The sequence below is a fragment of the Bombus flavifrons genome, chromosome 16, assembly GCF_040668555.2.
Source record: "Bombus flavifrons isolate JBK064 chromosome 16, iyBomFlav1_principal, whole genome shotgun sequence".
In the NCBI taxonomy this organism is placed as follows: Eukaryota; Metazoa; Arthropoda; class Insecta; order Hymenoptera; family Apidae; genus Bombus; species Bombus flavifrons.
The window spans coordinates 10,460,167-10,488,115 of NC_138457.1; the positions used below are offsets into that span (position 1 = coordinate 10,460,167).

General features: G+C 41.1%; 1 protein-coding gene and 1 long non-coding RNA gene across 5 annotated transcripts; one reads left to right on the plus strand and one right to left on the minus strand.

The window, feature by feature from the left end:
• The first annotated feature begins 3,540 nt into the window (after positions 1–3,540).
• On the plus strand, positions 3,541–27,934 carry LOC138188269 (pancreatic triacylglycerol lipase). 4 transcript variants are annotated; one of them, XM_069129890.1, is made up of 10 exons: positions 3,541–3,845; positions 22,125–22,279; positions 22,377–22,531; positions 22,676–22,795; positions 23,167–23,313; positions 24,043–24,271; positions 24,544–24,975; positions 25,650–25,776; positions 26,292–26,507; positions 26,720–27,934. In XM_069129890.1, coding segments are annotated over exons 1-10 (1,686 nt in total). In that variant the 5' UTR covers positions 3,541–3,843; the 3' UTR covers positions 26,823–27,934. The 4 variants fall into 4 exon arrangements, with proteins under 4 accessions (XP_068985991.1, XP_068985994.1, XP_068985993.1 ...); XM_069129893.1 differs by lacking the exon at positions 3,541–3,845 and adding an exon at positions 20,277–20,653; XM_069129892.1 differs by lacking the exon at positions 3,541–3,845 and adding an exon at positions 21,068–21,308.
• LOC138188276 (uncharacterized) lies at positions 23,361–24,045 on the minus strand. Its single transcript, XR_011175448.1, has 2 exons — positions 23,791–24,045; positions 23,361–23,497 (listed from the first exon to the last, which is right to left on the minus strand). It is a non-coding gene; the product is annotated as an uncharacterized LOC138188276 (long non-coding RNA).
• Positions 27,935–27,949: the final 15 nt, after the last annotated feature.

Below are 27,949 nucleotides of genomic sequence, written 5' to 3' on the forward strand. Positions count from 1 at the left end.
GGAAAAACGATAACAAAGAAGAAATTACGAGACAAGAGGATCGGCGGGAAATAATTGCAACGCAGGAAGCGTTACGAAGTAAGGAGAATCGCGAAAGAGGACGAATCGTATAATAGCGCCGATTACGAAGCAGAAAAAATCTTTGTTCCTTTAAATTTCCTTTAAATTTCCTTTAAATTTCCCATAAACGTGCATGACACAGCGAGCTTGGTGCGGTAACGAGCGTTTCCTCAAAACGCAAACTAAAAAATCGTGACACGGGTGAGAAGCGAAAGAGCGAGATCCCAAGCAGAGAGAGCCTGCCACACAATACCGTACGATACGGCTCTCCGTTAGAATTCCCACGATGCCATCCGACTGAACGTCGCACTATGCAAATCTCAGCTTTCATCCTCGGGTAACGTCAATCTTCTTGCAACGAGGTTCATAGTAATTTAGCCCGGAGGAAAGAAAACAAACTCGTCCTCGTTCGACTCGTAGAGACGCTATGAAAGACGCGAGACACGCACGCAAACGGTCTTGCTCGAGCGGAAAAACGCGACCTTTACAAACGTCGCGGAACGGTTTTCCGCAGTCTGTCTCTGTCATCTGGGTGGAATAATAGCTTTGGTTCCGGCGCAGAGCAATGGCGGAGCTTCCTTTCACCGTGATTATGCCCGCGTGTTTCTTTCACCTTGGCGGCTGCTTTCGTGCAACGCAAATCTGTTTCTTTCTGCCATTTGCAGATCGGTGACCCTGCGATTTGCACTCGCGTATAGGTACAGTGGCGGAGTCAGAGGAGAGCGATAAAGTGCCCCCTTCCACGATTAATAAAGTATTATTTTTTCTTGTCTTATTACCGTTACTCTTGCGTTACGCTCTCGCCTATCACAGGCTTCGCTAATAAACGGCTAACAAATACGAGTAAAGAAGCAACAGGTAACGTTACAGAAGTATACAAGTGCAAGGTTACGTATTTCGGAAGGAAGATTTTTAGATGCGATGAGATTTCGGTAAAAAGGTGTGTACGGTGGCAATGGTCAGACATGACTTGGATACGATATAGGAGAAAAGCATGTTCGAGGATAATCTTGAAAAGGGAATTTGCAGAGGATTTTCGAGGATGGAGAATGTTTCGAACGAGGAGGGAGCCGAGCTGGGCGGGTATTGAAAAGGATCGTGAAGCAGAGGTTAATTTTGTTTTAATTAAACTTTATTAGGAATTCAGCAATCACAACGGAATACACGCTGAATTAACATAAATCAGAATTCACTCCAACCACGTTATATAAAACTTAGTTACACCGATACGTTAAGTACGCGACTGTTATAAGGGTAGAGACCGGCAAAGATATATCGTGTATTCCAAGGATACAGAATAAGCGAGTCTTACCGACGATACTGTGTCCGAGGGGTGAGTGTGTCTAAGGAAATAAGGAAATCTAAGACAAGAGATACTCGCTTGGTCCGAAGGACCTTGACTATGAAAATTCCAAGATCCCTGGTCGGTACTTAAGACTATCGAGGGTACGCGGCAAGGATGTGCAGACATCCGAGTGCCATCCTGTCCGCGGTGTGTGGCCTGGTCTCTGATGTGAATCGACGTTACACGAGCGCCGTTCGAAAGCGATTATCGGGCACCGATTTTTCCGAGTCGTCGTTTTTCCGAGAAGCGAGTCAAACGCGACGTTTTACTTTCGAACCAAAGGGAGAAAAACGAAAGGGAAGAAACCGTAGGATGACATAACTTGGACATATGAGCGCGTAGGTATAATATTTCGGACTTATTACGTGATCCGGAGAGAAAGTCAGTGCTCCGCGCGCGGTTTTATTCAATTCAATTCGATTCAATTACCTCGCCGCTTCGCCATTTCTAGTTTACGCGCCAAGTTTGTCTGATTATGTAAAAGAACGTCTCTCATTGGCCCGAGCGACGTTTTTTTGACTCCAAAATGTTTGTCGTAGCTGTTAAAAGGACTCATCGTGCTTGCGCGTTATTTCATTTATTTTATTTATTTCCCTCGTTATTCCACTCTCAAGTCCGAAGAAACTATGAAAAATATGATTTAGGAAATACGAAGAAGGCACGATTTCTTTTTAAATAATTACGATTTCTCGTAATTCGTTCGTTGATCGTCGAACCTAAACCAACTAAATTAACGAATTAGCTAGAATCGTTCGTCGTTTAAAATTCTTACCCTTTTATCTTTATTTCAACTTGCGTAAAGTAAATTCTTCAAATCGTCCAGAGGTATATCAGATTTCTTGCTACCTTTAATTAGATATTATACATTTTCTTTCGTGTACTAAACGGAGAATAGCGTTATGTGATTGTCAATATTTGTGAAGTGGCGGTATGTCTGAAAGGGTGCGAAATAAAAAGCTAATTTTAAAGTAAAATTTAAACTGTTTCAAAGTACACGTAGCTGTGTTTCGCCACGAAGAGAAACAACGTTTCGTTATCGTAAAGCCTAATGCTAGCGTTAATAGAACGAAAGACCGCTATTTAAGTAATTTCTCGAGAATTTCTCTGTTGCACCATCGAATTCTTTCGCTTTTACGATCGGAAAACATTTGTCGTTAAACGCGCTGCTTGCTCCGAGAGAAACTGCAGCCATGAAAATAGCCATAACGAAATGGTAACGCGGTAAAGTAAAAATATCGAAAAAGAGATATTTCTCTCGATAGCGAAAATGAAAAAATCATTTTTCATTTTCTTTTTTCTCGTCGAGGACCATCAATTTTATTATACTTTTGTTATATTTCTGTCACGCGGATTTTCATATAGTACATCCCCCGCCCGTCCCCGTGCAAAAATTGAATTTTCAAGCCCAATTCTTCGCTTATCGCGTAAATATAAGATTCTACTTTTTTCCTCGTCTAGTCTGATTCTTCCGCTTTAGCATATTTTTACCTAAAATATATTTCTCTGCTATGTATTCGCTTACACGTACAATAGGCTTTGCCTATTTGTCCACGGCACAGCTCGTACAGGTATCTAATTCGTCGACTCGATCGAGAGCATGACACGAATTCACGCTAATAACGCTGTTTAGTATTATTCAAGTTTGTCAAAGACGAAACTGGTCGGAATTGGCAATATTCCGACTATGTAACATCGTGCGTTGGTGGAACGCCTAACAATGTGTTTCCTGATCGTTGAACAGGAAGAGGAAGTAGGATATCTTCTCGATCAAGGTCATCGAATTTGCCGCACAAAGAACAAAGTAAATGAGAAAAACATGGAAACATGGCTTCAACCGAACCGTCAATAACGCTACTACGGTGGTGGATCAAATAGACGCAAGCACGAAACCTCGAACTGTCGAAGCTTAATACGATACCATATGTAATAAAAAACCGTATCTGGTTTAAAGAAACTGATAAACAAGTTCGGACCACGCCGTTCTCTTTAAAACGAATTGCAAGCGTGATCGAGGAATACCAGCCAATTATTCCGAGGAGTACACCGTATCGGTGAATCTGTCTGCATTCCCCACCATTCGCAGGAGAACAACCAGGTGGTGGACTGGAGATTTCGGAACGTTAAAGTTGCAAGGCTGCACGCTCGTCGAGTTCAGTCGAGAGTCGGCCTCTCACCGCGTCGCATCCTTTCGATAGGATCCGGTCGATATCGATTTCTCTCGTGTGTTTCGTCGGTCGAGAGTCCGAGTCTTCGTTGCACGGAAAACGGAAGCTTGCGAACAGTTTGCCATCGGTATACCACGGTAGACTGTCATGTGAATTACCGCACCGACCGAACACTCGAGCGTTTTTCGGCTGACATTGGACCGCAGTAGTAGTCATCGTCACGATGAGACCGAGAGACACGTGAGCCTGTGACATGATAGACGGACTTGAAAAATGTGAGTAGAACCGTTTTTCCGATAATATTTGCCGGAGAAGAGACGCTTAACCGCGCCGTATCGTTTTAAATACGAGCTCCGGACAAAATTGGTATCGGAAAATCAACGATCGACGACGAAAATGTCCGACCGAAGAAAACATTTTAACCGGTTTATAAGAACTTTGTGTCTAAATCGGAGACTATGAAACTAGCGAGAGGAACAGGTCTGTCTGCGAATTCGCGAAACCCCGTTAAAGCAGCGATCCCGTTAAAGAAGACAATTACAGCGATTAACACGATGACTGGCAACTTACACTGGTGGCCGAAATACGTAATCTTTTTTGTTTCAACGAGATCGATTTCAACGGATTTCTGTACAACGATCGAGATAAGATTTTCCTAAACTGCCCAATTGTCGACGATGCAAATGACCTGGCTGATATCGTCGGAAAAGAAGTTGGCAAACACGATACGATATTTCGCAAAAGTTAAACGTTTTGGTAAATGTATATCGCAATCCATCGCGGCTGCGAAGGCCACATGTTGAAAATATACGGAATTCGTGCGTCCAGTTAAGCCCACAAATTGATAAACAAAGGAAATCGAAACGAAGAAATTGAACTTGCAATTTCTTGCAAATTTCTTCGGGATATTCAGATTCGCTAGCAAGATAAGGCATTTCTGAATTTAATGGTGCTTGGAAAGAAGGTTGTAAGTAGACTGTGAATACAGTAGGATAATACGGATAATAGAACGATGGTAGGATGATCGGAGGTATACTAAAGTATTTGTTACACCAGTGTAAAATGTACAACGGTATTCTGGCGCTAGGTACCTACGCTACTAACTACCCAACACTAGGAGCCTCTAAATACTCGGTTATTCGATATTCGTCGTTTCTTAGTTACGTGTAATACATCGAATAAATAAATTCCGTTAGTCAGGATGAAAACGATCGTTGTATAAACACGTATAATTGGTGTAAATTTTATAACTGCATTTCAAATCCGTTTAACGACGTCAGATATGATAACGATCGTTGTTAACTGTAATTAAAGTAACCATGTAGCAGAGTGGAGAGCGTGAGTGTCAGGGCCGCAAGATCATCGAGCATCGAACAGTGGTAGCAGCAGGTTTCCGCATCAGGTTCGCGGTGAACGAAGGATTTAATGGATGGTTTAGAGGACGAAGTAACAGTACAGCTGGCGAAATACCGAGTGTATAAAGGTGAAAGCAACAGTCACGATGAATGCACGACGATCGGCTGATTAATGCTTTCCTCTACGATTTTTATACAATTCGAACAATTCGAACGAGCGTCTATTTTCGTAAGAGAAATTAGAAATTTTAATCTTCCTTAGATCCGACGTATCTCTGTAGAAAGATACATAATGCTCTATATTCCGCGAAATACAAGTCTTTTATTTCGAAGATACTAAAAAATTAGAATTCCTCGTTTCGATCGGCTTAATTTATTTCGCACGTTACTAGCGAAAATTAGTGAACCCGTATCGTGTTTCCTTTTGTCGTTAGTTTCGTTCGGTTTCATCGAAACGAATTAAAGCGGATCGATCTTAGATTCGTAGCATTACGGTATATGTAGAACGAATAAAACGAAGATGGAGAAAATTTCCCCTCGCATACATTAACCCTATTGTATTATACGTTGCATCTTGTTATACATCCGAATTCACGAATCGCGTGTTCTTGCATCGATCTCGCCGGTAACTGACCCTGATAACTGTATCGTTCAATCGGATCCAACCAACGCCAGATCGTTGGATAAAACAGCATCAAAATCATTCGCCCATTCGAATCACGTTCGCTGTTTCCATTCGTGACGATTCGAATTCGTGGCACGCTATCAAACGAGAGTTTAAATGGCGTTCGTAGCGTGGTGTCGTGGTTTCTGGCGTTGTTTTCGGCAACATTGGCCAACAGGATATTTCGAAGCGCGTAATAAACAACTTGCAACGGTATCGATATATTCGAACGTGACCACGTATACTATATCAAGACGAATATCAATTCCCTATTCGAAATAGTCATTAATAACGCTAGAAGACGGTGTACGGATGAGGACGATGGCGTACGTTTAACGTCATCTTTGCAGAGAAAAATATAAAAGTCTCGTCCGTACCATCTATCCGATACGAACGGAACATCGAGTCTTGTTTACAAATAAAAGGTGGCACGTCGGAATTCAACGCCCTCTACTTCTCTTTGTCACGAATTTCGACTGCGTCATAAAGTATACAAGTTTTCTACGAGCGATTCTCTTTAATTCCTCGTTATATCCTTTTATCGTATCCTTTGAAATCGCGCAGAACGTACGAGGTCGGCATTACATACAGCGAAACGACGTCCCAGGTTATCAGCTGGTCGTATTTCTCCTTATCCTTTTTTTTATCACCTTCGACTACAGTCGCAATTCGTTCGTTCGACGTTCGAAACTACATTGGTACGTATCTCGCTTACGTACTCTCGCTCGCTCGTAGCCATTCTTTCGCGTACCATTCGCTCCCACCTAACGCTCTTCGTTATTATCGATTTCTAATTCCAAGTCGGAGGTGCCCGAGACTCTTTTAACGCGTGTCGAAAAAGCAACCGTGTAAAAGCGAATAGACGATAAACAAACGATAGATAAAAGCGAGGTAAGAGAGAATCGCGTAAAAAGAGAGCCAGGTGTACACCGATACGATACTTTAATGGCAAATAACGATACTTGAGATAATTGGAATATTCGCAAATCTTACTCGACCCGCTATCCTTTTTACCGTTTCTACGTGATGTTCCATCGGTTCTCTTCCCCTCTGTCCACGTAATCTATCGCGTTCTTCTCCTTTCCTTTACTCACAATCGTCCGACCCTTTCCCCACTACCGCATCTGGCTATCATCGATCTTTTCCTCTATACTCCTTCCTCGGATACTTTGCTCGCATCGTGAAATACGTAATTTGTCTTTCAATTTTTTTCAACTATCAAAGCGTGTCTTTCTGCCGACAAATCGGTTAAATATAATTGAACGAGCGATGTTACAAGTTAACGCGTATCGAAACGTAAATCGTTGCTTACGTATTCTCGGACAAATTACACCTATGAATTTACGCTATAACATATTTTCGAAATACGATTTTCGACTATATTGGAACGTGGACAACGTGCTGATTATAGCAAAGGCAACGTGTTTTCTTTCGTACAAGACGTTTCCAAAATTATATGTATTTTATCTAGATACATACGTACAAACGATTAGATTACTTTTAATTACCCATTTTGTTACGAAACAGCATACCGAATACGCTACGATACAAATCTCGAAAGCGACGCTAAAACATCTCTAGTATAGTAAAAAATGTGAACTCGTTTACATTTATGTCGTTCGAATGTAAATAAAGCTACATTTAATTACATCGAATGGTAATATAACATGATACAAAGTCATCGGGAACGCGTTTTAATATATAACGAGTTTGCCACTAACTTAAGTCACAATTACAGAAATTATATTATTAGAAATGAAAATAGATTATACGATAGCAGTAGCTTTCGTTTTTCGCCACATTTTCGAGAAGGTTGCGATACGTTTAATACGTTGTTTGGTAAGTAGATGGGTAATGTAACCGTTGTTGCATATCAGGAGAATCAGATTTTGTCAACAATTGTAAGCTTTTTTTAGCAATAACGCGACGTACGAGATGCACGTTGACTTCCGATCAGCGTTATACCGTGTGAAACGAAAGATCTGTTTATGTCAATATCGAACGTCAAACGCCAATGAGCGAGTGTAATACCGTTTTTCACGACGATACAAAGCTGTAGAAGAAATATTTATTTATCGAGTTACGAGAGTTTAGTTACGAGTCGTACATAAATTTAACATCTATATACGCAAATTTCTTACTTTTTAACATTTACGTACGTGAATTTTCTAACGTTACAACCAATCCTCTTTACACAGGTATTACCGATGTAGGTTATCTCAAATTTTCCAACATTCGCGTATACCATTTTGGTTAGATAGTTTAGCACTGACGCGTGTACCCCTACTTTTTAATATTCGAACATCGATATACAAACTGCCTAGCATTTAACGAAATGTAAATCGTTAGAAATCGAAGGTTTAACGAACCAACTGTATATCTATTTTACAAACGTAAGAAAATCACATCGAAGCTGGTGGAAAGGTCGCGACATCTAGAAAAACCGAAGCTACGGCAGAAATAAATCAGCACAAATTTTCCAATGCTAGCGAGGAAAGAGCAGCAGGCCTCTCTAAAGCCAGGCTTACGGGTTACACTAGCAAGTGTTTCGTACTTTCTCCAGAGACATGCCTACGTGCACGTAGGCGTGTGTATCAAAGGATTCTAGATTCTAGACTCTTCGTCTGGCCACTCTAAATCGTCGACGAATAATATACGTATTTATCTTGCGCGATTGAAGCGAAGCACGCCGAAACATTTCGCCAGTTTACAGGAAATTACAGGTCATCTGTCCGACGATCCCGTTCTCCCTTTTATCGTTCAAACCGCATTCTTTTCCGCATTTTTCGAAAATTTCAACTTTATCCCATTTATTTGTCGATAGTTCGTTGCACGAGGGTTGTACGAGCGTAACACTTTGCCTCTTTGCGTGCGTGCATGTCCATAGATTCTGAAAGATCCGAAAGGGATATAGCGTTCACGTTCTTTCGTTGCGTCGTGACGCGTACGACAGGATGATGTAATTTACGATGTTCGATCGTCGTAAGGACAATTTAGTAGATAAAAAAAAAAAAAAAAAAGAACCCGAAGTAAGATTTGAAACGAAGAAAACCCGATGTCAGTTTTGTTAGCAATTTTCCGACGATCTGCGTTCGGCTTGAAACTAGAAAGATTAATTACGCGATAAAACAAAAGATCAAAAAGCGAGGAGCGAGTCTCGTCTTCGACGATAATTAATCGTTAAGGTACAGAAATTCGAGGAATAACGTTCTTATCGAGACGGAAGAGTTTGGTAAAAAAAACGTTGCGAAATTATTAAGTTAATTGGCGTGTAATTAAAAAACTGCTAACCGTTATTCAAGTTTATTTACTCTTGGAACGTAATATGGATAGATTACTTTCAACGCTGAAATCTTTTCTATAAATATACGATCGATATTTTTACAATACTCGATAATAATAATTAATAGCGATAAGGAAGCAAACGTTTGCCTATAAAATATACGACGATTTCAACGTTAAAATACAATATTCGAAAATCGGTTGCCGAGCACGAGAGAATGATACTTTCAGAAAAAAACTCAAAACGAAAGTAACGAGCGGACAAAGTTAAAAAGAAACGTTTACGATCTCCGTGGAACTAGGAAACGAGCTGAGAGTGACTGGTGGAATCGAAATCGAACGAGCAGATTTCTTCGTGATCGCGTGAATTGCATCCGTTTTGCGTCCTTTAGCGCCGACGAACAGCAACGACCGCCGAATTGCGGAATTCTGTGTTTTCCGCGGCCGGAGCGCGAGTCAACGAGTTTAACCATCGAGTAATTTTCGCCAGGAAGAGGCTAGTTTCCGATTTTACACGTCCGAAACGACTACTCGCTTTACTCTTTTTACAATCCTTACGTTTCTTTCGCAACGTCCAACGAATATTTCTCCGCGAGACAGTTTCCTGATTTCTCTGCTTCGTTTTCAGTCTTTAGCGTTTCCTGCTTGCAAGGCTGAAACGCTCGATATCTCGAAACAAACTTTTCAAATACCATTCGAAACAAATGGATTAAAAATACTTAATCTCTTAACGGATTTCAATAGCGAACGTTGGTTGTTCTTGAATAACAGAGGCACCCTTCTATTCGGTTATATCGCCTGTTTAGATTTATACTCGATTAACCGATATTTCAACTTTCCTAAAATCCTACGACGGAACAAGGATAAAAGTGATTCGTTATATCTGCCATAGTTTCCGAGATATTGGCAAAAAGCTATCGGTACCGCTACGGTGAATTCCGCCTATGATCGTGCGTCCGTAACGGCGTGCGAGTTCGTATCGATCGCCGGCTTAAGACGGACGTATAAGGCAGGTATAACGTAACTCTTATCTTTTGTGTTTACAACACGGTATATAAACGAACGTCGAGAAGAGCTTACGAGATGCTTACGAGGTAACCGGCTATACGAGGCTGTAAAAAAATCCTCTGTATTTCGTTGCAATAATAACAGCAACGACAACAGTAATAATAATAATAATAATAATGATAATAATAACAACAGTAAGCGTTACAATTCAATTAGAAGCGCACACCATCGATGTAATAGCGCTTCTTCTATTTCGTTAAATAATACCAATTATTCGTTTTCTACGAAGAAAAGATAGACGAAAAGATAAACGATCGACGACTAACGCGTACGTTGTTATGTCAACACAACGATTATTCGAAGAACCTGGCCTCGGTTAACACGAAATCTCGATAATACGCAAAGATTTATCGGCGTTCGTAAATTACCAAAAACGTATAATAAAATCATAGAATAACGTACCGTTCGTAGAGTTTAAAGATTTCGATAAGAACTGTACTCGCTCGAAGTTAAGGCTCGAAGCATCTCGGATAATGCGGGACTCCACCGTGTTTGGTGAACTATGGCAACATCAAAGTATTCGTGAAAGTTCAAGTAGCATCGAAATCGGAGAGGTCGTGACGGTTCCACGACTTCACCTCAATTTCTTTTCTTTCGAAATGAAGGATATATCGATGGATTCGAAGGAAGCAGCGATCTACCTGTTCCAGGCTTTCGTTCGATTACATCGAGTTAAGTGGCATTGCTATCTCGACGAAGAAAATGAGAGACGCGATTTATTAATGGGCAATTACGCCGCGAGTAGCTTGCATTTTCAGACGATTTCCGATGATATCTCGGATAGACGGTGCTTTAACGCGAGATTAGAATGGAATGGAACTTTTTCCTGCCTTCGAGATATTTGAAAATCTTCTTCTTGCCGAGATACGCGTTGTTTATCGCAGGAAGTATTCGATATACGGCTGCTTGTGACGCAAAACGCAACGCGCAACACGCTCTTGCAAGCACGACCGAAACTTCAACAACTGCGTGCTATCGCGAGACGCGTGAATCGACCATTGCTATTTTCGTTAAAATGACGAATGCAACGCGTAAGGCAAAAAAAAAACGTATGAGAAGAAGGTGCGCGAAATAAATCAAAAGAAAGGATTCAGGAAGTACGTTACGCGAAGGTTTCACCCGCATCCGTATGGATCGCCGCGCTCTGCCATCACGCGATTCAGTTGGATCATTTTCTCGAGACGTTATCCGAGGAATCATCTCGCGAGAGATCGTCTTTTTCTAAAAGAATCGAATCGTTCGCCTCTTTACGACGCGTTTGCTCTCTGACGCGTTGCGTGCTGCTTGCAAATTAATTTTACGTAAACTCGATCGATATCTGTAGAAATGTATAGCTACTAGATATAAATTATTTAGTATCGCTGAGAGGGATTTTACTTTTAGCCGGAATTTTCCTATCGAGAGTGCGCCTCTTCGCGATAAACCATCCGTGAAATCTCTCTCAATGTATTTCTTCGCGTTCTCTCGTAATTCCCCTCCGTAGGATCGCAATTTTCAAAATAACCAAACGAACAAAGTTCAAGAAATACGGACAAGCGCTTTTCGACGCTTCGTAAAATATTCTCACGATCAAATCGAGTCGTAAACGAAAAAGAAAGTGGAAACTCGTTGCACGACCGCCGCATTTCAATCGTAACTCATAGGTGCATCTTGCTCGAGTGAGATTTCTCGTAGCGCCAAAAAATTGACCAGTTACTTTTTCAATTTCCCATTAAATGTCCTTGCCTCGTCGAACCGAACGATAAACGAAAAGGAAAGTGGAAACTCGTTCCATGACCGCTGAATTTCAATCGTAACTCACAAGTTCGTCGTGTTCTAGCGGCTAGAGATCGTCGCATCTACGTCGTATCTCGATGATCCCTTGAACTAGAAAGTAATCACGATCCTGGAGAAAGAGAGAGAGAGAGAGAGAGAGAGAGAGAGAGAAATTGCAAAGTCAGCGGAGCAACGTGGTATTGAGTGTGCGATTATTCGCGACGGAAATATCAAGGACGGAACACGTCCTTTAATAAATCTGTCGTGTTACATTGAGTTTTTTTTTCTTTTTTGATATTAAAATTTTGATCATTCGACGAGACCAAACGCCTCGCGTAATATGTACAAATTTTGGCAAAATGACCAAATCTTTCCCACATAAAATATTCGAATATTTGAGAAATTAAAACAACGAAATTTTGATCCAATGCAAACTATTCGAGCAACTTTCGTGAATGAATACGAACTAAGCTCGCGCTATCGTTAATCGCATTTCACTTTGCCACATAAATTAAACTATCGACGCGAGACTACTCCTGCCGACAACTTTCAGAAATCTACAAAGCATTCTACGCAAAACGCAAAAATTCTCCTTCTGTCGACCGAACGTTCTAACTGGCACCAATTTCGATCCTATAAAAATCGATGAAAATCTCTGTCCGCGGTGCAACTAATTTATCGCGTATCGTAATCGATTTTGTGCGCAATTTTTAATTGCTTCGAGGAACTCGCTAATTTTGATTAATAGAGGCGTTTAATCGGAGACTCGCCACTTTCACTTTTCTTGCAACGAACCTCTTTGCCATCGAAGCCATACGTTACGAAACGAACGAAAAAATCCGCATTTTTTCTTTATCTCCTTCGGCCTATCGTCGTTCGAGCTTTTGGATTTAGGTCGGCATCGGGTTTCAATGGCAATGATCAGTTATCGAGCGACTTACGTAATAACGTCCCAGAAACCCGGAGAATCAAAGCAAATACAGTTTGATTTGCCGAAGAGATCTCGACAAGGTGTCTTGACCAAGGTTTACGCTTGTGTCACGGTACAAAGTGTAGAAAAAATAGTCGTACCACTACCAGTAGCGTAAGAAGTGTTTCCCGTCGATTAAAATAGCAAAGTTCCTTCGATATTTCGTAATTTGATTTTTATTTGTTTTTCGATCATCGCGTTTCTGCGTCGCTTCCTTTCGATATTTTTAGAGGAATAATTCCAAGTTACAAGATGTCGAGGTCTTGCTAGCTAAATATCGAAAGGCGAAGTTGAAGGTGCTTCTTTTTTCTTTCTTTTTTTTTTTTTTTTTTTTTTTCAAGGATTTAATCTCTCAACGTACATTCTGAAAATCAGTTACTCGCGTGTAAGCTACATACGTGACAAAATCCACTTTCTCTTTCTCTTCGGTGTTGCGATATGGTTGCGGGTTTTGTTCTTTCAGGAAGCCAGCTCCACTGCGCTATTACGAAACACCATCTTACTTTACGCGTTTTCAAATTCTTCTTCGAATCTCGCAACTAGACTACGGATTGGTAAAAATTCGTAATGCGATATCGAAGTTTTCAAACGGAAATCGGTTACCACTTGTCACTCTTATCACCGTGCATTCTCACTCGTTCGTGCAAAATTAAACGTTACAACGTAGTAAAACGTATTTTATCTGGAGTATGCGAAAGAGCATGGGAAACGCCATTGCGTAGATAGGGTTACACGGTCGATGGTAGCGAGCACATGGTTTCGTTGCGCGCCAACCAACGGCCACCGTTACGTCCGATATGTAGGTCAGTGTAAAGGCCGCCGTATGCTGGAAAGCTATCAATCCAGCGGTGGCAGACGATGCACGCTATTGTAAACATACCTGCGCCATAAACCCATTTTGCTACGTGTTTACGCGCAAAACGTGCTACGGAAATAGATCGATTATATAATATAAAGCATTTCGTTCGAAGCCTTACGCGTTTCCCTTAAAGAAAAATGAAAGGAAAAAAAGGAAGGAAAAGGAAACGAAGGAAAGAAAAAGAAACCGCCTGTTTCTACGTTAAAACAAACTGCATCGATCGTTATTATCGATTACAGCGAAATCTAACGTTTCGTAAATATATGTAGAAAGAGCGGAAATATATCAAAGTATCTAAAGCAAGTATAAGGCTGCGTGAAAACGATAATTCTTCGAGCAATTCGACGAAACGACTTCAATCGATTAGAAGCAAATTAATTAATGTTGAAAAATATGCAAGATACGTGGTGGAACGCGAGGCAAGGTAGTAAAATTGAATACAGAGTGAAATACAAATTTTTGAAAGTTGCACGAACCCGGCTGATTTATCGAGAAACACGTTTTCTGGCCAAATATGTCTTATTGTGGTTTATCGTTGAAACCCATTTGCCGCGGTGAAACGCTCCATAAAGTCGAATTCGCCCACCTGCTAATGTTTTCTTGCCTTTCCTTCGTTCCCAACAGCTCGAACATTGCCGTTCTCGTGGTTTGTGGCGAATGTTATTATACTTATTGTAATACACGCATTTACGAGCGCTCCAGAGTAACTTCGTTACGCAAGTTGATTTGTAATACGCGTTACAAATTTTATTCTCGAACGTAATTAATATTTTATCGACTATCTACTTTCTACCTATCCTTTGCCGCGGTTGCTACTTTTACCGTGTTTCGTTATATCGCTATTTACTAAATTTTCCTAAAGAATCTTCCCAGGGCAATTTAGTACACGATACGTATGTTTCGTTATATCGTATATATAAGCAGCCGATTGATTCCAATATATCGTAACCGTACGAGAGACGCACGTTGCCTCGACAAAATGGCCAATTGTTCCCGAGGAATCGGCATCTGTACGTAGCTTCGTCGGAAAGACGATGGCAATCACCTTGACATTTACCGGATAACCAACACGGTCGATTAATGTCGTGGAAGGCCGACAAATCGAGTTGTATAATACCGGGTGAGTCATAGACGCATATCCATGTTCGAGGACTTCAAACAGTGTATCTACATATCGAAACGAGTGACAAACGTTTTACGAACGTTTTAAGCGGATGTAATGAAAATCGTGATTCTCCGATTCTGCGAAAGTAAGTGGAAAACGTAGAGCGCCGCGTCGAGACAGAGTCGACGCGAGGCTTCGTAGGTACGTTTCGGAGCGAGCGACGACGACACGCGGATCTCGCATCCGAGATCGATCGATCGCGAATCGTGAAGAGTAACGAAAAGTTATTTACCCTCTTGCAACTTGCACCGCGATTAATCGCGCTACACCCTGTACGTCCTGTAGAGCCGCAAATACTTTTCTTTCTTATCGTTGCAAGGTCATCGAATTCGACGAGATTACAGCGATGCGTGTCCAATATAATCGCTGAGTAAGCGGACGTGAAATCCGTGTCTAATATCCAACATTTGTTTTATAGAATTCCGTCGAGTACTCCTCTAACTGGCAGTTTCCAACTAATTCTAAATCGATCCGAGCGAATCGAAGTAGAACGTTCGCGGCAAATCGAGTCTCGTTTCTTGCGCTTTTATATAATATATTTAATAACAGGATAGAACGTTGTTGCGAGCAACGACCGACCGAGACTCGTTCCACTTGCGACCGGTACTCGAGGCCATCGCTAGCTATCCCTCTCGCCACCTTCTTCCTCGGTGTAGGCTGGATCGTTCCAATTAAAACCGTGCAACGCGACAAACTATCATTAGTGCGTCGACTCGGTGCACGTGAACTTGAGAGACGAAGAAACGGTTTATCGCATGTTGTTGTTCGACCTTTGGATGGTCAGGTTTTTTCAAAAGTTCGGACCACTCTTGCGGAAACGAGCATGGGCTTCGCGCGAAACGCGGCTTTGCCAGAAATATCGCAATTTTGCTGTCGTAGGATTTTCGCTGCCGACGCTGCCATCGTAAATCATCTTTTTACGAAGCTCGACTTATTTTTACTATCGTCGTTGATCGTATCTCCCTACCTTACGAGAAGCAATCAAAATCGATGCCTGTTCGGTCGTCTTCGATGGAGATTGATTAGCATAAAAAAAAAAAAAAAAGCGAAATAAAAGGTTTCGACTATTCGAAAGAGAAGAGAAACGCGCGTGGAACCGCCGAATCATCCTCGTGACCTAGCGCGTCGTACCGCTGCTAGGGAAATGCTTTCGATTTTTATTTACGACTAACGTAATCGAGCCTTTCTCTCTCTATCTATCTCTCTTGCCTCTCGTCTCTCCTGTTCTCGTATTTGTTACGCGCGATTATGTAACACGCGTGGCCTGAAATTCGCAGACCAAGGAATAAATTTCACCGCCGTGCACCTCGATTCCGACGTCGTAACGATTTTTCCATCTTTGCGTAAAACGAGGACTGCAATGACTCGCGTATCACAAATACGTCTGAAAGGCGATCGACCATCGCTTTGCGCGTCCAAATGCGGAGAACGTCAGGGATAAATTAGCGATTACACGAGTATTTCTAATATGAAAATAGTTAACGATCGTAATGGCGTAAATACGTGGTGATTACTTTAATCGTTTACCGTGGATTAGTGGATGCATCCGAATATCCAATATGGAGAGAAGTATGATTAATAAACGTACCGTTTCGCGAAGTATACAGACTATCTCGTTTTAACCGATCCACGAAAATATCTGAATAAACTGTACGTTATTGGAAAAAGCGTTTCAAACGAGAGGGATATCTCGCGACGGTCGCAAAATCCTCGTCTTGGTAGACGTGGCGTTTTTTCAAGCTTCGTTCTTTTCAAATCGAACTGTGTACACGCTTTTCTATACGCCATTCGATGCGATCTTCAATTATCTGCGAAAAGGTGCAGGCAAATATGGAGGCCTTACTCGTTTCGGTCGAAAAGCTGATAAAATAATAACTATCCGTATCGTCTGGTTCGTATTTTTCAACGATCGATACGAAACATTAATCGGAATTATTAAAATTGATCGAGCTCGATTCGTAAATTAAACCGGTGGAAACGAATTGTTGTAAAATAAATCGAGGGAAGCGAGAAACGCGTTATTCTAAGCTCTGCAGGTCGCGAAACGTTAAACGTGGAATAGAGTCATCGATCGGAGTTGGGCTTAATCGCAGCCGTTTGTTTACCTCGATCGAAGGGAAACGAGGAATCCATTGTGCGTGCGATGGCCACTTTCACTGCTTTTCAAACTAGTAAATACCGATTCACTGCAGCGCGGTGCAGGATACCACGTGAAATTACACCACCGGAGAATTTCAATTACCCTGCCACCTCTTAATATTAATTGCGCATCCTCGTGGAAACATTTGAAGCAATTTGCGATTTGAGAGAGCTTGCGCGTAAAAGTGACAGAACAGGTAAATTACTTTCACTTATGCGGCCACGCACGCTCGCTTGCAACGAAAACGATCGTTACTTTGTACCTAACGATAAACCGAACAAGCGTCGAACAATACCAATCGAAATTTATATAGTCGATAAGAGAAACCGCGATAGAATTACGGTTCCTATTTCCCGCTTAACGATATAATTCAGTTTTAGGAAATTCTATTATCCAAGCGAGAATAAACGATCGATTTACATCGTATTCCATATGAATTATTTAGGGACACGTAGTAATCGTCCTTTAAGCATAAATACGCTTTACTTTCGCTACCCACGCGCGCCGTTATACTTCCTGCGTAATTAGTTACGGCAACGATACAATTTAATCGAACGTCGGACAAAGTATCGCTGGGATGCAGCTCGAGTCGTCGAAAAAGAAAAAAGAAAAAAAAAGCCGTGCCACTTTCGCAAAACTTTTCCTGCTCGGGGAACCTGGATTATTCGAAAGGTCGATTGTTCGGCTCTCGTTTTTACGAGCTACGCCGAAACCTTGTCCGCGTTATAAGAATGCGCATCCTCGATACGACTTTACTCGGCTACGAGCGACCGTAATTCGACCGAGGAGCAACTCTTTTTACGTTGCGTTTGAGAGATTACGATCTGCACATGGTATTGCTGTTATCGCCGGTGATGCAACGGCGACTTTCGGGATTACAAAGCGATCAGATAGGAGATTATAGAAATTAATAGCAAAATTCCACGAAATCTAAAGATCGTAGTAGGCCTGTGAATATTTAAAATTCGATTTTCCGCTAATACCGATGTAATCGCGAAGAAAACTAATTCTTCTAGGCTTCTAGGCTCGTACGCTGGTTGAAAAGAGCTAGAAGATCGGTGCTGGCTATCGGAAAATTATTACTTTTCCATCTATTTCCTAGCGATTAAAAAAGAAGCGTAACATCCGTATTTCCTTCGTTGTTATTATAAAACGATGATCGTGATCTCGAATCCCTCGCGCTACAAGGCAATTACCGCGTTGCGTTGCGACAGTAACGAGAGAATTGTCATTTCCATAGATAGACCATCGTGTAATTGCAACAAATATTTAGATTGCGTCATAGTAGGTGATCGCTAAAGTCGGATAAATGACAATTATATACGTGTATGTAATAACGACTTGGATGAAAATAAGGTTGCAGGCTCGGTTGCGGACGAAGGGTTAAATCTGTCAACGTTTCAAAGTGGCAAAGTGGCACGAAGAAAGTTTCATTGTGCGTATACACGGTGGCTGACGGAAACATCGAAACACGCGTGACAAAATGTTTGTAGCAACGTATCGCGCGTGTTGTACGAAACTTGCCGAAATTTTCTTAGCCTCGAACGCTATTACGCGAAACGATCGGTTGGACGCGATAAAGTGGCATTAGCTGCCCTACGTGGCGTCTGCTTTCGCCGCGTGTACCGTTTAGACGACTTTCTTACGGCGCGACGCGTTCTTCGTCCTCGACAGAAACGAGAAAGAGAAAAGCCCGGTTGAAGGAAGCAAACGGACGAAAAAATGGCACCTCGTCGATTCGGAAGAGAAGAGAGAGGCGTGTGCAGGAAGTGGTACAGCATTGCCGGAGGGAAGGACGTCGAATCTAGGTCGCAATCGTGTTCCTCTCTTCGTGTTTACGCAGATATGTAGGCACCCAGTGGTTCTCATTCGCGCCGTTCACGCAGTAAATATTCCCGTAATATTTGCGTAAATATCGTTGACTCGTTTCCTTCTTGTACGATCGACGCAAACAGTTCTGTGTATCGACACGGATGCTTTCGCCTGCTCCGTATTTCCTTCCACAATTTGGTCGAACCAAACTTTAGTAGGTGTCGATGGTCGCGTTGATTCCGCGGCATTGGTTTTAGGAATTTGGATTTATATCGTTGAAAACAAATGGAATTTTAGCGATACGACGAACAAACCGTCTTCGCTGACATTGGTAATCGTAGACGTTGGTAATCGATCGTTTTTAAAAAAAAAAAAAAAGGAAACCCGCTGTACGATCGATTTAAGAAGAACAACGGTGCTGGAAATGTCTTCGAACTTCGAACGCGTATTTCTTAGTATTTTGGTATTATTATGGCTTAGTATTATGGTTATTGGCTAACTCGTATCGGATCGATGATAACTTGTATTAGAAAGGGAAGAAAAGTTGAGAAAGGGGACGAGTGGCGGCGTTAAAATTCCATCGACCGTCACAGAACGAATCTCTGAGAAGTCGTAAGTAGGAGCGTTAGAACGGTTTTCACCGAGATTTTCATCGACCTAATTCCTCGTCGGAAATCAGGTCGCGCAAAGAGAACTTGCACGATCTCTAAACGACGCTCCAAGTTCGTTAAAAGTCGTTTACTACTTTCTGCAGTAACATCCGGCTGAGCATACGGCAGGGAACGTAATTAGAAAGCTTCGAAGAGGAGTTATGGCATCGTTCGCGTTATCTATCAATCGGTAGAAGCGTATTTTATAAATTTCTACCTATCGACTGCGCCCTCTGTTTCGTATACGCGGGTGTGTCGAAAGTAATATAAAATCGGCCTGTTCGAACTTCGAACGATTAGGAAGAGTCGAGGATACGTACAGTGGTTCTCAGGGCTTTCTAATCGATTTTCTAATCGAACTACAAATGAAATTCGATTTACTTATTTATGTACTTTTACGTGTCTATCCTGTTCTACGTATACGTAGAAAGAACAGCCGAAATCCGTAGAAAATGTGTTTTGCGTGACGAAGACGGCACTGTGTTTAAACCCGAATTTGTTACACTTAGAAACTGGCTGGCAAACCTTGCGATTAATAAACGTGCTTTCTTCGTAACGCGTGTAATCAGGATTATATACGGAACGTCTACGAATCTACAAATTGGATATCCCAGTTCGTTTAATCGCTCTCGTATTATCCGTGGTGCCTCGAACTTGAGTGGCGATCGATCGATCGAATGGTCCAATTTATATCGTCGAATAGTTTATTTGCGCGATTTGTCAACAGCCGTGGACCCTTCCGTATCGTTCGCGTCATCAGCTCCCGACGTGAGTTCCACGTGCTCCGATCACGTCCTCCGTACAATTGTCCTATGACACGATATAATTTGATACAACTTGGCGCTATATGCTTCGATCAACTGATACTAACTAACTAATAATACGATATAATAATACGTATCTAGCTTTAGCTAGATTGGCTGGATTGGCTAGATTGGCTGGATTGGTGGAAACTTGGGTAAAGTAATCGAACGAATCGAGATAATGACAGATTTGGAGATAAGTCTGGTCTTTAATGAACTTTTCTTCGCGTTTCAATTTTTACGACGATCGATCGCCTCGATTCGTTTCGACGATCGCGAAACCACGATAGTTGATAGTTGCGAATCACTGGGAACGCTGGCGCCGCGGTTACACTCTCGCTTTCGAAATAATAATTATTTAATACTGGAAGTCGTGGTGAAATGCGAGCGACCGGTTTTTGGCCAGCCTCTTTGGTCCATCCGGTACCCGAAAGCCAACCTCCGTAGTACCTCGATCCATGGGACAGGCTGTCCATAACAAGCAGCGGTATCGAAAGCATTTTCGAAAGGGCGATCCCCGGTCATCGAAAATTAGACTGGATTTTACGTAACGGGACCGGGTAAACAGACTGCTCGCGCTGTTGTTGCATCTAGCGATTTTTGCGGGGCTCCGCGCGATCACCACGATCACGACATCGTCACCGAAATTACGCAACATCGTGCCCGCTCTCGCTCGTTTACTCCGTAATCTTTTATGCAATTTTATGTTTTCGCCAAAACGAAACTTGCGTTCGTTTATATCCGTCGTACTGGTTGCAACGATCTGTACGTTGAAGATAAGATTTACGTATGTCCACGAACACGTGCCGCGTAAGGACGAAGAAAATTCGACTACTAAGAATTATGGACGAGTACTTGGCATTGTTCGGATCTTTGCAGTTTCGCATTTATCATAAACGCATAAAAATCGATAGTCCAGTTGTTATAACGTGTCACGACCTCGAATATCTTTTCCAGCAATTTCCGCGCGTCACAACGTGGCGTTTAGATTCTACGGTCGGGGTTTTAATCTTCTAGCTTCCGAGGAAAAACAGTTCGAATTAATCATGGTTTCTCATTTCGACGCGAGAATTACCATTTAGCGGAGAATATTTAATCAGTTTAATTAATCGTATTTAATCAGCGAGTTATTCTCCGTTTAACGTAGGTGACGAGTATTTGATTTTTACAGATCGTCTTCTCACGGTTCCGAGATCTCGAGTTACGCAATGTTTTGTAAACTTCTCTGTCCAGTTTTCTAAATTCTCAAATCATCTAAACCACTCAGTGAGACCAGTGGGTCGTTATAGTTCTCGGCGCGACGCGAAATCGACACCACTCGGTGGATAATTTGATAGAGTGGACAACAGGCTACTGTTACATTTTATCCGGAACTTCCTTTCGCGGTACCCTATTATTTTATCATATTCCACAACTACGCGGAACCTTGGCACTATCGCGGGTTAGGATAGATCGAGCGAAGCGTCTGATCGTATCTCGCCAGTTCTACTTACGCTTCGCCAACGCTTCTACTTACGCTCGTTCGTTCGTTCGTTCGTTCGGCTCGTTCTTTTCTGGCAAATGAGATTTCTTTGCGCAGGTGTGCTAGTTAAACGAAAGCGGTGTCGATCGATTAAACGCGATCGATGAATCAAATGATTTCGAGAAAATACGACGATAATACGTATAAATAGAGAGAATCGTGCCAAAGAAATCGTAGAGAAATTTAGGGGGGACGTAATCCTTTCGAAACGATGACTCGGTACAATTTGAGTTAAAATGAAATAAAATAACTCGAATTGGGAGTGGATCGAACGTTGATCCAATCTACGCACGAAAAATCCCAATTTAATCTTCGCAAACGATCTAGCATTTTTAAAGCACGTTTGAACTTGAAGCCGAGTTTTCTCTATGAAAAAGATCTCTCTCGCGATTCCTGACTCCTTTCATTACCCGGACGTTAATTGATCGATCTTGGGTCGAAGAAAGCGTTTGCAGCTGCTCTCCTATAACGATACGAGGTCTAAATCGATCGTTCTGTTTCCGCTGCAGGATGAGGAGGAAGAAGCAAGGAGTCACCGAGGGCGGAGAAGCGTCGATTCTGCTACTCGTCGCATTGACTCCTGTTATCTGTTCCGCTGGAATCCTGGACCCTTGGCAGTGGGCACGTAGCGATCGAATCGACGTCAACATACCTTGGTTGCCGTGTAATTACATTTTGTCAAACCCGATGTAAAAGATGGTTCGGGCAACCGTTTCGCTTTCTATATTTTATTTATTCTTATCGTGATTTTATTTCATTAGTCGAGAACGAGACACGATGCTACGACGAGCTAGGGTGCCTGAACATAACCAGAAGCTGGTATCACCTTATCCATAGACCGCTTAACGTCTTCCCTTTACCACGAGAAGTCATCAATACGAAATTTATTCTATACACGAACGATAATAACGTCGAAGTGAGTAAAACAGTACATATTGACGATTATAATTCTTTCTAGTTGACTAATTACTACTAATTACAATTTGCGGTTAGACCTTTTTTCCGATTCTTCTTTTTACCGAGTTTTCTTTAACGGAATATTTTTTCCATCTTTTCACAGGGCCAGACCTTGTCAGTCGCGAAAGACAAGTCAATTCAACGGTCGTACTTCGATCCAAAAAGGAAAACGAAATTCATTATACACGGATTCATAGATACACCGCTTAGCAATTGGGTCAACGTAAGTGAATCGCTTCTTCGCGTCGCTCTTTCGCTCTTTCGATTTTCCTGTATTAAGGAAATATCTTTTATATTAATTTTATATTAAGGAATTATTTTGTTCGAACAGTAAGAATATTCACGTGTATCGATGTTTGGAGTAAGATGTATTTTATAATTGAAAATTGATCGTGAAATACGATTTTATTAATTTTTTCGCACATCGAGTAGTAGGGGCGGTAAATGTTTCAAATTAATATATATTTGATAGTTAAAAGTCGATACAACGGTTGACAGTTTATTTACACGTTCGATATATTTAACGATAATATTTCCTAGTTTAACCGATTTACTTGCATTCCTATCTAATCCGTTGTTGAATCGTCGCCACAGGAAATGAGAAACGAATTATTGAAGCACGACAACTACAATGTCATCATAGTTGACTGGGGTGGAGGAAGTTTGCCGCTTTATACTCAAGCAACCGCCAACACGAGGCTGGTGGGCCTTGAAATAGCTCATCTCGTTAAACACCTGCAGGTAAAACGAATGTCGCGAACAAGCAAGCTAGCTGCTCTCGGCAGAACCTTTTCTTTTTTTCCGAAGAGAAAAGAAAGAAGAAGAGAAAAGGAAAAAAGTGACTTTAGAGCACATTGTGACGTTTAATCTGATTCTAAAGCAAACTTTTAGATCGCTTAGGTTCGTTTCTAGGTGGTACAGATATCTTAAAAGCACAACTACGAAGGGACGTCAAATTGTTGACTTGAACGACGAAGAAAGCTAGAAGTATGTTACTTAAATCTATCATTTAAAGTATCATCGTACACGGACTTTCCCTCAAACTGTTTTTCACATGCTGTTTGTTGCTTCGGTTTTATCGCCTAATTTACGTAAACTTGGTTTACTCGCGCTTGGACAAACTCATTTGACGAGCGCGTGACTCGATTTATCTTTGAACGAAATTGAACGAACAAATTTAATGGCGATGCGCGTATATCGTTTTATCGAATTGGCCACTCGTAACATACGTGCAGCATATACAGCGGATACAAAAAGTATTTACGCGTGATACAAATTAATTACTATCATATGTCGATATATTCTTATTATTTATTTGGTTTATGAGATTACAAGATGTGAACATCTCTAAATACGTATCACGATATAAAACGCTATGAAAGTGAAATGTCGAAGCTCGTAAAAAAGATGCTGCATTGGAAGATAAGAAAACGAAATGGAAAGATCAAAGTATTGTTTGTTAAAACGCAGACAAATTATGGACTGGACCCAAATGACGTGCACCTGATCGGACACAGCTTGGGGGCACATACCGCGGGATATGCAGGAGAAAAGATGGGAGGAAAGATTGGTCGTATTACGGGATTGGATCCTGCAGAGCCCTATTTCCAAGGGATGCCCAGTCACGTAAGGCTGGACTACACCGACGCCAAATTGGTCGACGTCATTCACACCGATGGCAAGAGCTTCTTTTTCCTAGGTAACAGAAAAATATGTTAACGTGGATACCTACTGATCCCGCTCTTCTAATCCGATTATTAATAATTATCGACTTTGGTTTCTCGTTTCGCTGTTTCAACGTTGAAAGTTAACTACGTATATGTTACGTTTGTTAAGTACAGTATAAAAAGTTGCTTACGGACTACGTTTATTTGAATTTCGAACAACCAAACCTAACCTAACTCCAATCGTTCTATTTATGTAATCCTTCTATATTATAAACTAACTTATAATTATTAATATTATATTAAGGGCTTCCCGGATATGGAATGATTCAACCATGTGGCCACCTGGATTTCTACCCGAACAATGGCAAGGAACAGCCAGGATGCACGGATCTCAGCGAAACTACCCCTTCCTTGCCTTTAACCCTGATTAAAGAAGGTCTGGAAGAAGCATCGCGTGTACTGGTTGCCTGCAATCATGTGCGTTCCATAAAACTCTTCATTGAGAGCATCAACTCCAAGTGCCAATACGTGGCCCACGAGTGTTCCAGTTACGCCAGCTTCCTCAAAGGCGAATGTTTCTCGTGCAAGAGCAACAACAGTCTCAGTTGCGGTATTATGGGTTATCACGCAGACACCAGTCCAGCTTTGGTTGGAAGGCAGGCTATGGGACAGGATATTCTGTCTCTGCTCGGATCGAAATTCTTCTTCGCCACTGGCAAAGAAGATCCTTTTTGCAGTGAGTGTTACAAATATCTTCACCGTTGGATTTCATCAATTTTTTTTTTTTTTAAGACTTCTATCGATATTTCCGAATAATCGCAATTACGATTCGGCGTATATTCCTGCACGGACTTGCAGATTCCTTCTACCTTGAAGCATAGTTTCCAAAGAGAAGAAATCTGCGTTTCTAGGAAAGAACCTAATTGAACGCAATTCTAAGGAAAAAGTGAATTCGTCGTTTCGCGCGTCTTAGAAATATTTCAAAGTGAATTTTAGATTCCATCGATCTTCGTTTGAATTTTATCGATTCTCGCTGGAACGCTTCTGCACTGGATCGAACTTGTCGGGCAGTTCCGAGCGTAGGTGTCGCGCAATTATTTATTATTATGAATCGCGACAGGCTGCTTTCACCCTGCTTATCGTCGAGGAAAATTGCTACGTGTCTCGAAACTAATTTAACCGTGCCCTACATAAGAATCCGCTAGAAACTTGCAACAGCCATTCAGCCGATCGGATAAAATGCAAATGATTTTTTCATGACCTCGAAACGATTTTTAATTCTTTATCGAGAAATAGAATCAAAGTTACCGAATAATAATAGAATAACTAATAAATAGAAAGATGGAATTAACGAAAATTAATAACTTCGTTTTTAAGTTATTAACATACCAAATCTCGATTACTTGTCAGGGAGACATTACAGGATCACCATCGATCTTGCCCGGCCACCGAGTGCAGAAAGTTGGGTCCAAGGCTTCCTGAAAGTCACTTTTCACGCGGAAAATGACATTATTCGAGACATTGATCTCACACCTAGGTAATCTTCGTGTATCTCTATAATTCTATTAAAATTAATTCCATCGTCTCATTGGTAATCGAACGCTTCTTTTTGAAATATTCCTCGCAAAAGAGGAAAACTACGACAAATACACCGTTGCCTATCGAAATTATAAACGATAAACACGAAACGATAAATAAAGAAAAAAAAAAAAAAGGAATAGGAAAGGTAATTTGCCATAGATACAGATATACAAACGTGATCTCGTCCATACACAGAGTGTTAATAAACAGCAGTCTGATACTCGAAGGACTTACAAGTATTCTCACCTATAGGAGTAAAAGATGTCCAATCGAAAAAGCACGCGATCCGCATATCGAAGAAACTTGAGACGATTTTAGGGCAGGCACGGGGAGCTTGCGGCGCTATTCTCGTCTCAACTTGCTACTTTCGCATACGGGAGGACACGTGCTTTTTCATGGCCTCGCTTTCGCGATAACTACTTCGAACTTGATTGCCCAACTTCTTGCTTCTTTCATTCCCGCCAACCGTAGCGGTTACATGAAATTGGAACATGGATCGACAGTCCGAATGGTCGTCGCTCATCCGGCCGGTGCATCCGGTGAACTTGGGAAAATTCGACGCGTTGAGCTTTCATGGACCTACGATATGGACGTGTTACAACCGAAGTCGCTCTGCTTCTTCTGGTGTAACGATCGCCTCTACGTCAACAGCGTCACAGTGGACGTTATGGAGATCCCGGGAAGAGGGTAAGCCAAATATTTTTTCCCTATTCCTCGACATCACGTCACGCATACAACGTATGTTCGTTACGTTGACAGTGTACGCGTGATATTCAACGTTTAAAGTTACACGTAATAATTTAATAATCGTATAATATTGTATCGTATCGACTCGTTTATAACATTATCTTTCGTATACATACATCTTTGTAAATTTGCATACGTTGTTATATGCGCAGGAAAAGAGAAGCAGACTTCACCAGCAGGCTCTGTTCGGCAAGTAGACAGGAGTACGCGGAAATTGCCAGCGGTTCCACCGCGTCTTTCGTCGACAACTGCTGACAACGTCTTCAACTTAATTTAACATGTATCTGAGTACAACGTGATAGTTTGCGGTTCTCGTTCCTGCGAAAAGTATAGAAATTACAGTGCAATCTAGTGCATATCTAACGATAAGAATCAGCAGCATGAATAATGAAAATTATGGCATAGTCTACAAAGATCGACTGAAACCTGTATTTCACGATGATGTATTTCATTCAGAATACGTCCACGAGTTTTCGTTTAAAAAAGAAGAAGAACAAGGCAAGATTCTTTTCGACAAAAAATTTATTTAAAAAAAAAACAACTGTAACTGTACAAATATATATATATATATATATATATATATATATATTTGTTTATATTTGTATATAATAGCAACTAAAAAAAAAAGAAAAAATAAAACAAGTTGCACGAGTCACAGGTAAAAAAAATCGTAAACGATAGTACATACCTATCTTTCGACGGCGAAACACGAAACCGCAATGAAATAATTTTCATATATCGTAAAAAGAAGAATATTTTAAGAAACCTAATATCGCCTTACATAAAGTACCTCGGAAGAATTCGCATTTCATTTCTTTTTTATCCCGTAAAGTGCGGTGCAATATGAATATTGAATTTGCGATGAAAATAATATACATACATATAATAATATAATGTGAGAAAAGCCGACGCGCATCTGCTGCAGTAATTAATTACCATCGATTACTTTGTACATCTTGTATATATGAAATTGGATAGACATAACTAGTTAGATAATGCTAGTGTTAGTATAAAAGCAGGTAATCGTTACGAGTGATCGACGATGGCGATAACTTGCTAACGGAAAAATTTTTTGGCTCGTGTGTGAACTGTTATCTACGTAAACTTCTATACAATATTTACATAAAGAAAAATACCGTCCGTTGTAACGTAATAGCGATAATCACTTGTGATATTTCTCTCCTCTTCTGTTATACATATAATTTAAATACTACGTTTAAATATATAATTTACTGGTAACACTTTCCTCATTAAAAATTGTACAAATCGGAATAAGCGGTCATTTGTAAATAATACGAGTATATGTATATCTTGTACTGCGTATTGTTCAAATATTTCTAACATTAAAAATCATTCTATATGATATAGCTCAATGTAAAATA